The sequence below is a fragment of the Perissodus microlepis genome, chromosome 7 (assembly GCF_051167445.1).
Source record: "Perissodus microlepis isolate ML-2025 ecotype Zambia chromosome 7, ASM5116744v1, whole genome shotgun sequence".
Lineage (NCBI taxonomy): Eukaryota > Metazoa > Chordata > Actinopteri > Cichliformes > Cichlidae > Perissodus > Perissodus microlepis.
In genome coordinates, this window is record NC_140467.1 from 21161187 (window position 1) to 21176645 (window position 15459).

Here is a 15459-nt window from a genome sequence, read left to right on the forward strand (position 1 = left end):
CGGGAAATGTTTCAGGAACAAATAAATAGTAAACCATCTGGTACACAGACCACATTTGTCCTTTCACACACGTTCATACAGCTTTGTTCCATGCCTTAACAGCTAACACATACACACAAATACCAATCTGTTAGATGCATCAGGGGCAGTATTTTGCACACAATTACTTTAACATGCACTAGGACCCTGAGCCACAGCTGATCAAGCTAGCGGAGTGTACTTTCTACTTGTGGTAGCTATCTGAACTGCTACACAAACACAGGACGAAGAAGTGTGCCATTTATGGGGCTTTGCAGGAGCTAACGAAGCATTTCAATTAACAGAGGATTAAAAAAATAAATAACATTCACACCAACATATACATATAGGCCAATATATACATATACTATAAGTCAATTATATAGATTTATTAGAGCATTTTTCCTTACTTTTTGTACCCCCTACTGAATGCACTCAGTTTTATGGTTTTAGAGCAGTGACCTTTGAAACTTAAGAGATAACACCAGGTTTGCTTTTATTTGCTGGCAGCTGATAAAATGATTTATTATGGTGACAGTCAAAGACAATGAAGCCTGCAGAGTAAAGTTCGGTAAGGTTTTAGTTTGTCTTACTGAATAGGTTGACTATGTCCTGCAAATACTCAAATGATAAGAAGGTACAAGACACAAAATACATATGTAGCTTCCAAATCATTAAGAAATTTATATTTATTTACAAGACTTTAGCAACTTATTTACAAACTGTTAAAATTGTTCCTTTTATTTAAAAAAAAAAAAGTATACAACTAATAAATACACAAGAACATATTTACAACAGCAAATTAAAAGCTCTGAATTGATTATAAAATAATTAATTACACATGTTGAACAATGATATGCAATGCAAACCTGTTTTCTAGGTTTTAGCTTCAGAAACACCCAAGTGGGTATTTTAAAATGACTAAAGGAACAGAAAAGGCAAGTTTTAAAGTCTTGGCAAAATGGCATAACTTTCACCTCGGTTTGAAACCAAAGTCTTAACCTATCCCACGGGTTGGAAGAGAAAATGTCCAGATCAAAAGTGTCGAGAGAGCTGATTGAATGGAACATTGTTTCATGTAAAAAAACATTTTCAAGTGGTGCTTTAAAGACCTGTTTCAGATCTGTCATCAAAAGGCTCAGCTTCAGAGTTAAGCATAGAATGGACAAACTTTCTGCTTTGTTGGCCACTTTCCTTTGTAACTCAGTGAATTAGTCTCTTCCTGCTGTAGGTCTTTCCTGTGTTTGAGCGCTTCTTTGGTTGGCTGAAGGGAGACAGGTCCACTCCATCAATTTCTGTCCTCTCTGATGCAGCTTCTTCTGAAAACATTATGGAAAGAATACGGTTTGCCAGGAAATTCGAAGGATGGGAAATGCAAAGTTTACTTCATTTATACAGGAGGATGTGTAGTTTTGGTTATTAAGCAGGTTAAATGATATTAAAGCTCTATTAATTGTACTGGGGAAAATTTTGGAACCTAACTTCAGAGAATTAGCTTGAAGGAGGTCAAACTTGTGGCCTCGATCCCATAATCATACCACAAAAGGATCCCATGCCATCCGTGGATGGCTTTGCAAACAATGAAAACGGCAGTGACGTCTTTAATTTGCCAGTTGTTTCAATAAAAACGATTGTAAATCCCTTTGTGGTGACAACGTGTTTACTACTCAGGACTGATAATGCTTGGAAAGTTTAAAATATTTCTAGACCTAGAGAACTTATCTGAACCATAAAGATCTAAAATACAGGTGAATATTTTGTGGCTTTCAATATGATCTGTAAATTCTAATGTATGTGTAATGAAAACAGACGCTATACATGTGAAAAAAAAAACCATACATGGTTTAAAACTGCACTTATTTATATTGACTTATCTAAGGCTGTGTAAAATCTTTGGTAAATGGATTTCTATTGATTTTTATATTTTTGAAAAATATTTTAGGAAAAGAGATGTTTTATGAGTTATGACACAATGCTTTTCTGGTCAATCCCACAAATTAGGTTGCCTGTGGCTCATGAACTAAAATCCTTGAAAAGAATGAGCTGATAAAATCCTACTGAAAAGACAACAGAAGAGCCTTTACTGCATATTGAAAATGTGAGAGTAATGAAAATAGATGGTGCCTTGAACAATAAATACAAAAAACAAAAAGGTTTTATAACAATGTGCAACTTACCTCTAAAATTAGGTGTTCTCTTACTGGCAGAACCTGTTTTGCCCTTGAACAACAATGGGGACTGGGTAAGGGCCAAAATACCACTGGCAGACACTGGCTTTCGCACCTTTGAGCTGGGAGGAGTCACTGCTGCAGAAAATGGCAAAAATCAGACACTCTGTGATGGATTTCATTCATATGACTTCATGCAATCATTTAAAAAACAAAACAGTGTGATCACTAAATTCTCTGTAATAAATAAGCAATGAAAAGAGTAAATATTCTAATTGAAATACTGAAGCTCAGGCTCATAAATCAAATGAAAGACCTTTTAAATCGCTGAAATTTGTTTATCCAATAAAACCACTAAATTACTCACTAAATAAATCATTAAATTAAACTATAAATCAGTTGCAACTCTCCATGCATAATCTCAAAAACTTAGAACACAAAACTTATATATTTAAAGCATACAATACAAAAATGTATAAACCATGGCTTACTTGATATGCCATCTTCATTTTGAGATGCCCAGCCGGTTTCGTTTTCAGCCCTGTGAGAGTCCGTGCACTCAGCCAGCTTTTCCATCCAGTACAACTCTTCCAGTGGAGAAAGAGGAGACACATCTGATCCAACTGGAGGGGATTGTTTGGAAGTCAGAGCTAATGATTTAGCTTTGTTGTCCAAAGGCTCATCAGTATCCTCAATGTCCCGCAACCTACTAACTCCAAGTTCAGCCTCCTCTAGGAGCTCCTCAAGCTGAGGCTCCCCCTTCAGGCCACGATCTTTGCCTCCTAACACACTAATCTGAGCTCTTTTCCTGCGAGGCCAGCTGTTGAGGTTTTCTGGGGTCACTTTACCAGCACTTTGAGGTGAAGGAGTCAGGGGGACAGTCTCTGCAGTTACTGGTGACAAGGCAGGATGGTGCGTAGGTGTGTAAGACTGGCAGATGTAAGTCTGGACGCTTCCACCTTTCCCGGGTGTGCCCTTGGCTGGGGTTACATGAGCACAGACAGATGGTGACATGCATCCGGGATCTCGGTATTTAGAAAATAAGGCCAAGGGGCTTTCAAACTGAGGTTTCACACCTACTACAGGGCTTTGCGCTTCTGATCGAGGACTTCCATCTGAGACAAACTCTCCTGCATTCATGGAATCTGTGCGTTTAATTTTTAGCTTGGGAAGTCCTGATTTTTGCATTTCCAGTTCTACTTGGTAGGTAAGAGGATTTGGCGTACCTGTGCCCTTTTGGCGGCCATGTCTTGCTGAGCCTCTAGGGGTTGAAAATCGAGGTGAATCATTTCCGTATCCTAAACGAGCAGCAGCCTCCCTCTGCTGGCGATCAGGTGTCTGACGGAAGCCGTAACTCCGGCTTGGTATGTTATGGGATGGGACACATGGTTTAGCAGAGACAGTGTTTGACACAAAGTCTGCACTTGACAGTGAAGGCTTCCGTGTAAAGCTAATGTTCATCTTGAGACCTCCGCTAAACTCTGTTTTTACAATGGCTGCATCAACTATGTCAATGCTATCATCATCTGTGGTTCCAGAGGTACCATGAGAAGATTCAAATTGCTGAGAATCGGTATGAAAACTAGCGTCACTTGCAGTGGACTGCGAGGCCTTAGTCTGCGCCTCTTCCTTTGGGTCTGACTGCAAACTCTCATTAGACTGGGACCTTAACACACGTGTAGTTGTTTTACCCCCTTGACCAGACTTTCTTCTTGTTAAGAACTTTGGTGGAGACGTTGCTGAGGCATCTGAGCTATCTGAAAGAGTGGCATCTAAAAGTGGTGAAACTTCAGGATTATATGGGGAAGCAGTGTTTGAACTTTTACCTGGAGTTCGCCCAGAACGAGTAACCATTTGGTGAGTTGGACTAGGCGTTTTATTTTGACTTGTAGTGTCCGGGTGAGTGGAAAGGTGGTGTTCTGGTGGGGGTGTGGTTTTAGCTTGAGGTTCAACCAGAACAGCATCACCTTTTCCTGGTGTTTTAAAACTGGAGTGAGGTTTTACAGAAGACCCTCGATTTTGTTCTGGAGTCAAACAGCTACTATGCGCATTTTCTGATACTCTTACTAGGTGTACCTGACACGTCTTTTCTGGGGTCTTGAAAATGTCTCTTTTAGTGTTTGTGCTTTTGACAGGACTGCTGAACTTACTGGATGTCACCAGTCTCAGAGAACTGTGAGATGTAATACTCGGCGACTGTGGCACTTTAAAATTAGCACTCTTCTCCACTATCCTACATTTCTGTGGAGAGGGAGACCACGTGACACTCTTCCTGGGAGTCCTGGAAATTGGGCTGTGGATCAGATGTAAATCAGTAGAGGTGCATCCTTCGATCAAAGCCTTGACTGGAGTCCTAAGAATACCCTTCAGAGGGCTCCTTATGGGGTTTTGCTTTGTAGGTGTCTCTGGAACAAAAGGCTTTTTGGCTGGAGATCTGAAAGGAGTGCCCCTCAGAGACATACCAAGTCCACTGGTGCTAGCTACCTCAGGACTCTCTGCAAGTGACAAAACATGCGTCCTGGTTGAAGGTGGGGTCTTGGGGGATTTAGGGGTCTGAGGAGTCCTAGGTGTTTTTGGAGTCGTGTTTGCAATATTTGCCCTCCCTCGTTTGTTGGGTGATTTTGCGTTTTTGTCTGGAGTCTAAAAAGATAAAAAATACGTTTTAGAATTTGCTCTCAGATCACATGAACACACTTGAAAAAAAGCTGATCTTTAGTAATCATCTCAAATTGCAGCACATTAGGATGACACACAGATTATTAAATTGAGAAGTTACCTCAAAGATGCTTGAGTCTGTGGATAACCGTGACCTGCTGGGCATGGTTGCACCTGACTGGTTAGAATGACTGGGAGACTCAGCAGCTCCAAAAAGAAGACGCATGGGAGACCGAACTGTTTTTACATTAACCCCACATATTTTGCCATCACTCAGACTAAGCTGGGATGCAGAGAGAGCCTGGTCCAGGTTGCGGGAACGAGGCTGAGAACTTGAATAGAAAGTGCTTGAGTGTCTTCGAGCGAACTTCTTTATTCTTGGGCTCCTTCTTAGATCTAACACAGAACCAAAGAACAAAGATGTATTGAGTTTATGGTATATATGGAAAGTGTGAGTTGTGTAAAATTACAATCTTATGAAAATATCCAAAGCAGCAAAACGAACACAAAAGAGACTGTCTAATTGATACACACAAAATTATTGTGCATCTTTGAAGTTATTTCTGTTAAATGAAATATTCAAATATATATGTAAATATTTTTTACTCAGAATTCCTGCCGTATAAAGAAAAAGTACAAGGTGAAATTGTATATATAAAACTGACTTAATTTACATACATATACAATTATAAATCATGCATTTGTGTAAATGTTATTTAAGTAGAAAAACAAAACAACAACAACTTGGTATTAGCAAAATACCTTCTGAGGGTTTCACAGGTGATTCTTCCACAATGCACTCCTCAGTTAGGACAGGTTTTCTTCACAAAAAATAAATAACCTGAGTTACTACGTACTTCAGGTCTGAGTAAATTTAAAATAAAGGTATGGCAAATAAAAATATTAATTGCATTAACAGAAACATACCTTCCAATTTTCTGCCTGTGTAGTAGACGACTAGACACTTGCTTGTGGAGGGGAGTCTCACACACTTTTTTGGTAAGAAGCCTGTGCCTCTCTGAACACAAAAAAATATTTGGAAAGCATTAAAGTAGTTTAAAAATAGGAATAACTGTGACAGGAAGTCATGGACAATTATTACATTACGTATTTAAATTAATCTATAACAGTGCATTCTTCTACCTTCAGGTTCATGGGATCGCTTGCGTTTCACTCCTTCCACAGCAGACACAGAGCGGCTCCTTTGTAGCTTGGCTTTCTTTGAAGGGGAAACAATCTCTTGGTTGAAGAGGTTTCTTCTAACCTTGGTCACCTCTGAGAATTAGCACAATCTAGGTGTTTAACACTCATCTCTTTTTTTTAATGTCAAGAGGTATTAGAGTGTGCATGAAACAATACATGTAACCAGGCTAATTTACACCAAGGAGCCCTGCTCTCAAAAACTGATCTAGATTTAACACTGTCTGTGGAGCTGGATTTAAGAAATAAGTGCATAAAGTTAAAGTTTTTAGAACATGTTTAGCACCATATTGTGTCTGTACTCAATGTGATGCCACTGGGTGGGTTGGTTGGTTAACATGTGATCTGGAAATAGTTTTGAGGGTGGAATAGGCAAGTTATACGTGATCAAGAAAGATGTAACAAAGGACATACCTTGTGTTTCTTGTTTTGCGGGATGTGGTTCCTCAACCGGTTTATCCAAAGTTACACGACCCTTTGATTTCGACTAAAAAAAAAAAAAAAAAAAAAAAAGCAGAAATCAGGTGGATGAGATAAAGAAAATTATGAGCAAATTACACCACCATTGTTTCATTGTTTATAGTGGGTGGCTATCTTCACCAAAAATACAGTTTAACAAATCAGACAGTCCAAGTAACATCTACAACATTTCTCTCAATGGCCATAAGGCTGGGTGATAAAATGATAAAGATAGTTTTCCTCAATTGAAATACAAGACGTGGTCAATATAAAGTGGAGAGAACTCGACACGAAACACGACAATCCAGTGACTTAAACAGCAGTGCGCCAAACCATTCATGTGGCTAGAATGCAATTAATCATGTCGGATTGGTGGACAAAGCATAGGTGGAAACAGCAGCACATGTGCTTGGGGTACTGCAGCTAAAAACAGCTGTACATTAGGAGTGTGAGCGAGATAAAAGAATAACTGACAACAAAAAATCCTAATGAAAACTCGACCATGAGTGAACATGACACCCAAAAGGACATAGCCTCATGCTCAAAAGATGAGGACTTTGTTCAAAAAAAGGCTCAGATTAATTCAGCAGTGTGAAATTTTTTTTAAATTTTGGCTATTTAAAGTCCAACAAAGAAGCAGAGTAGCACACACTGCTAACTGCATGAAAAGCATGTTTCCACAAAGGCATGGATTAAAATGAATCAAAAAATTATTGGGATTTTTTTTCTATTTCAGACAGGCCAACTCTGCAATTAGAGAGGTTCAGACAGTTAGTTCAGAAAGTTGATCAAGGTTTTATATTAAGTAGAGACAGCAGAAGTGTTTATCTTACAGCTCTTGTAGCCTTTTTGGGGATCTCTATTTGCCGAAGACTCTGTGATGATTCTGTCATGCTGCGATGGCGAGTCAGCATCCCACTCCTAACAAACAAACAAAAAGAAAAAACCCCATTACATTCTGTGAATACTTCTGGGCACTTTAAAAATACTTGATTATGATTCCAGTCCAGTGAAATGAAAACAAAATATTTCACTTAAATGCCACTGCTTATTGTAGCATCTAAGATTATTTGTAATTTAAAGTCCTCCCAGATTGTCTATAATAGAAGAGTCTTTTAAACGTCCTCCTCACCTCTTTTTGTTGCCTGAGCGGTTCCGCAGGTCCTGTAGTCCATCTCTGTCATCTGAAACCAGGCACTGTGCAGACAGGGGAAGTGAAGAGGCTGAAGGAGAAATGCTGTCCTTGGCTACCGAGTCATCACTGAAGAAGTCTGGAGGCAAGACTGCCAGCAAAACTTCAGGGAGCTGTGTGCCCAGACTGTGGTAGATTTCTGCAAGCACTCTGGGGATTGCGGTCAGGAACCTGCCACAATCCAAAAACACTATTGTTAGATTCTTACAACTGCAAGTGAGAAAGTGGCTCATTTAAAATCATACAAAAAAATCAAAAACAAACAAACAAACAAACCACAAAACAAAACATGTTTTGTGTGATGCAGTAAGCCGACCTTGGCTTAGCTTTTTTTGCGTAAAAGTATAATCATTAAATATGCCTACAAAATTACGGAAATTCAATTCATCTGAGGCACTTTTATTTATGACTTTATTCTTGACTTGAACAAAAGTTATTAATGCTGCTTTGTCTTTCAGCAGGAAAAATAGTTGTATTGCTTATTCTTATTTTCTTTTGAAAATACAATAAAAAATTTATTTCTGAAGTATTACCCTGGCATGACCTCATCTTGAAGGAACCTCGTTAGGAAAACTGGGTCTCTGGTCAGGGAGATTATTCGAAGCATTTCAGCCACCTGAAGCACAGGGATTGTATTTTACATGAATTAAAGTTAAATTTCACTCAATTTGAAGTGACTGACAAAAAGTGTATCAAAAGACAGAACATTTCAATATAACTGGAAATACTGTTTTATATTCAGATTACAATTAATGGCACATACTGTGTTAGTCCAACAGCTCGAACAATAGTCACCATTAAATAAAGAGCTTTTTTAAAATCATCATGATGGTAGAAGGTATTGCTCTGCTTGAAATAAAATCATATACATTGTAGTCACAGCCTTTTCCATGTTTGTATTAATTACAAAGGAGACCTCACTGCATAAAAGTCTAAGCCATGATCATCTTACCTCCTCTGCTATCTGATCAACATCCAGTGAGTCTGACTGCTCTGTGGAGAAAAGTCTGCACAGCTCCAGCCTTAGCACCACTTGCAGCTGGCACCTAGAATAAACAGCCCGTGTTACTGACAGCTAAATATTAATGACTTGGACTGAAACTTTATTATCCAGACAGATGGAGACACAGGTTGTCCCCAAGGTAAAACTTGGAAACCACTCACTCCCTGACTTTACTATCAACATCAGCAGCCGTTCCATAGAGCTGTCTGATTGACTTGCTGGTCTTGAGGAGATGCTGTTGAACAAGCAAGGAGGTCTTTGCCTAAAAAGAAAACATAGAACTTAATAATCACAGTTCAGATCCCCCACTGGCCTAGTTTATGCATTATATTTCCATGATATTTCAAAGATTCTTCCATCTTCTATCAGCATTTTGCATTCTTCGACCTAAAGTGAACATCTTGCATATTGTAATGAAGTTTTCATCAGGTGATTTAACCAAAATATAGCATTTATTTTACTGAAATCAAAATGTAAGTTTTTCTGTATCTATTATTCATTTAGAAGCATCGTCTGTCTCACCTCCCAATCTGATTCTGCTGCAAGGAAGGCCTTTACAGAAGAAACAAGCTGCTGAACACCCATAAAGACAGACTCCTCTCTCACTGCCATAAACTTCTCATAACTGGACATCAGATGGGACAGCAGTTCTGACTCACTTTTAAAACCTAGGAGAAGGGAGAAAATACATTACTTGACTATTCGAAGTAAGAAAAAAATCATCATAAAGTGTTTCTAAAGACTAAAAAGAAAAATGAAAAATCAGTCCAAATTAAAAGCCAAAAATCAGTTCTTAAGTCATTACGGAGGGAGTTAAAAAATTTAGGAACTCCAATCTCAAATGCACAATCTCTTCATCTGGTAAAGATATAAGAACTTTTCATTTATGCATATTTAATCTATTGGTGCACTAGGAGCAAAGTGGGATTCAGTGTCTCCCTCAAGGACATGTAAAGATACTTATTATAAGATGACTTATTTTCCTGAAATGAAGCAAATACTACAAGCAGTATTGGGCCTTGGATGAGGAAAACCAGTGATCAGACATAATCAAGAAACACTCACTAAAAAGTTCTGTCTCAGAGATCTCCAATATACAGTGACCTACAGTTTAAAAAACTACTGAGATCTAATAGTCTCAATAAAAAATATTATCGCATCACCCGGAAAATGATGCTAGCTTAGGTTTTATCTTAAAAATAAAAGAGAAACAGTATTTTCATAACAGGCTGCACAAAGCTTTGTAACACAAGCAAGTAGGTAGTAAAGTAAGTAGTTCAACTGACATTTTGGGAAATGTATACATTTGCTTTCTTGCAGAAACAATTTCATACAACAAAGTCAATAAAAGTGAACATTGAAGTCGAAGAGTATAGTAAGGTTTAACAGAAAAGGTGCACGTACTGATCACATTTGCTACTCCAGGTTTGTTCCTGTCACTTGACCGTCTCTTCCCTGTTCTGTCTGCTTCCCTATCCTCAGTTCCAAGCTGCTCAGACTCAGCCTGGTTCTTTTGGGCTTTTACATTCAAGCGTGCCACATTTAGCATCTGCAAGGAACGACTCATGGTCTTCATCTTCTGTTTCACTGGTGTGCGGTGGGCGCCACCTATAGATAGCGACAAGAAATTATTTAGGAAAAAAAAAATATCTGAAGTTCATGACTATGTATGAGAAAAACATTAAAATGATATTAGTGTTTTGGATAATCTTAAAATTTGAGTTTTATGATTAGCCATAGTTTGTGATCTTCACAAAAAAAAAAAAAAAAAAAATTAAGATATTCGCTTACATTTCTTTCCCCTCTTTTCTGAGTCCTGGGATGATTGGTATATTTCAGCCAGACCACTAAGGAATTCCTGCTGCAGTGCAGGTAAGTTCTCGTCTTCTCTCTCCTCCGGTACTGCATATAGCAACCTGTTCAACGGTGTGAGGAGGACATTATAACCAAAGGCTTATAGGCTTTTTATTATTCTATGTTGAAATATTATACAAAACCTACACTATTTAATAACTTGATACATAGATAAGCTCTTCAAAAGCGCTATTGTTAGTAACAGAAAATATGGGATTTTTGAGTTCTTGTACCTCATGGACTCCATTAAATGAGAGCTCACTCCGGAATAGTCCGACTGAGAGAACCAAGTCTCCAACATGTTTGTTGCTGGTGGACTGTGGCTGAATTCCTGCTGAGCCCACTCAGGAATGGGATTCTCCTTTAACTGGTCTTAGAAATAAACAATCACAACAATGTCAACAACCTAAAAATGCAGATACTGAAAATAACATTTCCAATATTTGACAGATAAGATAAACAAGATTAAAATTAGATTGATATAGAACTTGATATTGATCTTTTCTTAAAAATATTATTAGTTTAAAAGTATTAAGATTGTCAATTGTACACCCATTAACCCATAATGATGAAATTAATGGATTGTGGATTTACTTTCTTTTTGCATTCATTAATACATTTACAGACAGTTTCAAAAATATATATTTAAAAGATATTTTACAGTTAAAACATCATGTAATACTCTCTTGAAAAAACACTAAATAAATGAGTGGACATGATATCAAACAGCCTTGATCTTATTCCTACCATTAACACTATCACCATCCTGCTTCATGATGTCATACACTACTCCCAGAACACTGTTCACAATGTCTGGAAGGTCAGCAGAGGTTTCAGACAAGGCAGGGGTAATGACTTCAGTGGTCAGTCGCTGGTTAGACTGCGCAATTACAGGCTGGAGAATGGAGAGCAGAGCTGTAGAGTATGATAGTGGAGAGAGCACAGCCGAGCACAGAAGCCCATTGTCATTCACCTCAGCAAGCTGGGGTAACAAGAAGACAGAGAGAGAAAAACAAAAAGAAGAAGAAAATAAGCAGATCAATAAATGCATACAGTACAGTATAGAGTATAAGACAGTACAAGATGAAGGTTCAGCTGTTTACAATTGCACATGGACAACATTTTCAATAACAACAATTCTAAGCTTTCTGATCGGCTTCTGATCAGGTTTATCATGTGGCAACCTCAATGAAAAACATATGTCTTTTGGAAATCAGACACATTCTACCTGCATAGTGAAATGCAGTGGGCAACAGTAGATCTTAAGGGAACTTATTGGCAGCTTAATATTGCCTGGTTATTTATTGTGACCAAGTACATATTTTTTGTATTAATTCATTAAACAAAGCATAGGTTCGGGTCCTTTCATACACATACATGTGTTCACAAGCAGGTCAGCATGCAAAGTCTTGCTACAGCCACAAATACAATCTCATTCTGTGGAAACCACAGATTTTGCAATGCAAAAATGACAGTCCAAACCTATCCATCTAAACCAACCTTTACTCAAAAGCTCTGAAAGGCTGAATCTGGATTATAGTGTTGGTGTTTTCATCTGCACAACTTTACACAATCAGAATCAGCACGGCAAAAAAAAAAAAAAAAAAACCTGAGAAAAAAAATGTACAAATTGTGTAAAACAGAACTATTGTGTTTCGAGTCTCACCACGTGCAGAGCATGAGAAGATAGATCCATTAAGAGATGCTGGAAGGCAGCAGCTCCCTGGTCACCACTACTGGAACCATGAATCACCCATGACTCTGTGGAGGTCTGCATCAGTGATGAAGCATCCCAGCCTTTCAGAACTTCTTTTAAGGACATTTTGACAGATTCTGGGAGAAGCTTCTGTCTTCGAGTCACTGGCTCCATCATGACACCACAGCTCTGTGTCACTTCACCTGGTTTAGTGAAAAATATCACAAGTGAATTTTTGCAGGCTATTCTCAGCTTTGAAATTAAGCATGTTAAAGATAAACTCCTTTTAGCTCACATCAGTTGCCACATTATTTGCTGCATGTTAAGACGCCTTTAAAATAATTAATTGCTTGTTTTGCCGTAAGAATTGCAACTACTTTTCCATCATCTGGATGTAGATATGCTTATACCCAATGTTTAATTCAAGCACAAAAACATTGTGCTTCTGCACAGAGGGATATTTGGTAATAATCATGAATGCTTTTAGTTTGTTGAAGAGATCTCCTCTGGCTACTAACCTTGCTGCCACTGCAGGACACCTCCTATAACAGGAAAAGCCAGGCGGTAGTGTTGTTCAGAAGACAACAGGTATCCAATGCTGGACTTGAATGCAAAAGACTCCCTCATGAATCCTGAGTTGGGCTGTTGAGCGCTACAAAGGTTCAGCAGTGCAACCACAGGGATTATTCTGCCATCCATCTGAGCTAGGACCTCAGACAGCTTGTCACAGCCAAAATAGTCCTCACACCTCATAACCTGCAATAACACAGATAGTTACAGACAGGTGTCAAAGCAGATGTTCAATTAATGAATAATTAAGCCCGATAAACAATTTAATACTAACACTGCATCCTCAGCATAAGCTTTTTTCATTCCCATCCATGTCATGTGCTCATATGCATTAGTCAATGAAGTTGTGGTCACAGCACTTAAGCATCAGACTAACTTTACAGAATAGGAGTGAGTAGAAACAGAATAACTAATCTCAAAACCACTAACATCACAACAAACAAAGCTGTTTCTGTGGAGTTTGGATCACAATCAGTCTAAAGGTGCAGTGATGGCATTTTCCATGATGGAAAAAAAATGTCTATGTGTGATAAGTTCACTCAGAAAAAGATATATATAAAAAGAGAAAAGACAGAAGAGGAAGATGAGACATTATTTTAAAATAGAAGAACTGCTAACCAAGTAATATTTGATCAGCTGAAAATGTAAATCTCATGGGCTATGTTATAACTCAAATAGTTGTTTTGTTAAATCAGACATTGGAGGTGTGCAAAATTATGTAAGTGAGTGAATTGGTGTTGTGAATATCCTTGTGTGGGTATAATTTTTTTATGAAAATTCTAGGGACTTTAGTACATGCTGAACCAGTCAGTTTGCAGTACTGTGCTACACTTTACAGTAATGTACTATATTAGACTGGTGAAGAGCAGACACTACTAGGTTAGATCCATAGTATTAATCATCAGTTTAAATTTAGGTTGATGATAGTTAAGATAATTGAACATTTATGCTAGCTTTATGTATGTTGATTAATTGATTATATAGTATTCTGTAGTTCAAAATACTTCGTAAAATTGCATTTTCTACTACATAAATTGTTTGCAAGGGATCTTTTTGTAGAATTATTATCAAGTAGATTGTTTTCTGGTCTCAAAAGTACTACTAACATAAAATCATATAGTCTGCAGTATGAGCCCTGAAATTTATTGTTAGTATGTCTAACTTGTAGATTATAACATTTACATTATTGTTATTAAACTTGAGGTATGACATCTGTATACTCAAAACATTGTCACTTTGCTGGTAGCAGTGTATTAACTGTGGCAACTATTGTCAGATGCGGATACTGGACAGTGGTTTGGTTATGCTCTTTTGAACACTACTGTACTCACCTGGACGTGTGATCTACAGTCAATCCAGTGGAGGACAACTTGTCTCTGAACCAACATATCCTGAAGTCCTTTGGCTATAACGTGGTCTGTCACATCTGTAGGAAGGCTATTGTCTCTCAAAGACAGGTAGTCCACAAGCTGCGCCCTTGAAAGTGGACACTGCGAGACAATAAACACCACATTCCTCTCGTTAGTTAAAATGTCATCTTCATGAGACACACTGGGTCTTCCTCCACGACTCGACTTCCTGGGCCTTAAGGACAGTTTAGTAGGAGAGGTGATGTCTGGTCTGTCCCACTGGAAGTCCAATAGGGTTTCTTTAAGTGCATTTTGAACCGAAACCGAGTGATTTGATCGTTGTTTCTGTTGAGATGGGCACGCTTTCTCCTTCACATCAAATTTGGCTTCAAACTCTTGCTCAAAGTCCTCAAATATTTTGTGCCGAAGCTCCTTGAAATCAGATACTCTTGATATGAGACTGGCGTTGCGGCCAGTCTTGGAGTCAAAGAACTTGTAACCCCATCGCACTTTCTCAAATCCATATTTGTAGCCGAAATGTAAGAGAATGTTTAATATTCCTCGTTTCACGAAATGACCCCTGACATCCATTTGATCGCCCGAATCGTGATCTCCATAATCCACATCGATAACAAAAACCAAATTATGTAAAGCCATACCGTGAACTGCAGACTCAGAGTGCCCACAGATCCCCAAATTCAGCGATAGGCAGTATTAATCAAATGTAATCAATGCAGACGTCAACGACCTTAACTAAAGGAAGTTGACGTTAACTAACATTCTGTTTCTGTGCTAACCTCATTCCGCTAGCTAACTATGATAACGCTTGCTGAAACGACTCACATTAATGTTAAGTAAAAATCAGCTTCAGTATGCCATACAAGTTTATCGCTCGGATAAGGCATAAAAGCAACACACTTATCGTATTTACATGTTTTTAAAAGTGCTTAAAGTATCAATATAGTATAACCCGCAAACCCAAACTCCATATTCGCCATTTTCTCGTAGCCCCTTAACCGTTCGCGCTCCTTGAATGAAACGCCTCCCCTTAATTTTGATTGGTTAAGCCTACGACAACACAATTGTCATTGGTCCAAAGTGAAGCTTAAAACGCGTCAAAAGTCTCATTTAACTATTCATTGGTCAATATTTTGCATCACTCACATCTGAACTGTACTTCATGAAGTGTGACGCAAGAAAAGGCAGGAATAAATGATTGACAGGCGACGCTTGTATTTAACTTTTAAACCTGCTCCTGCTAACGCGTCACAAATCTCCAAGGACGCATCAGGTTA

At 38.3% G+C, this 15459-nt stretch overlaps 1 protein-coding gene across 3 annotated transcripts; it reads right to left on the reverse strand.

The window, feature by feature from the left end:
- Positions 1-517: 517 nt before the first annotated feature.
- ticrr (TopBP1-interacting, checkpoint, and replication regulator) lies at positions 518-15181 on the reverse strand. 3 transcript variants are annotated; one of them, XM_084934104.1, is made up of 21 exons: positions 14147-15181; positions 12764-13001; positions 12216-12448; positions 11297-11531; positions 10783-10921; positions 10487-10611; positions 10100-10303; positions 9218-9363; positions 8857-8957; positions 8645-8738; positions 8226-8308; positions 7633-7863; positions 7334-7421; positions 6456-6528; positions 5985-6116; positions 5769-5859; positions 5604-5662; positions 4963-5237; positions 2678-4826; positions 2196-2321; positions 518-1337 (listed from the first exon to the last, which is right to left on the reverse strand). In XM_084934104.1, the coding sequence occupies exons 1-21, from the start codon at positions 14819-14821 to the stop codon at positions 1222-1224; spliced, it is 5613 nt and encodes a 1870-aa protein (XP_084790230.1). In that variant the 5' UTR covers positions 14822-15181; the 3' UTR covers positions 518-1221. The 3 variants fall into 3 exon arrangements, with proteins under 3 accessions (XP_084790230.1, XP_084790229.1, XP_084790228.1); XM_084934103.1 differs by having other exon boundaries at positions 518-1334; positions 2196-2324; XM_084934102.1 differs by having other exon boundaries at positions 2196-2324.
- Positions 15182-15459: the final 278 nt, after the last annotated feature.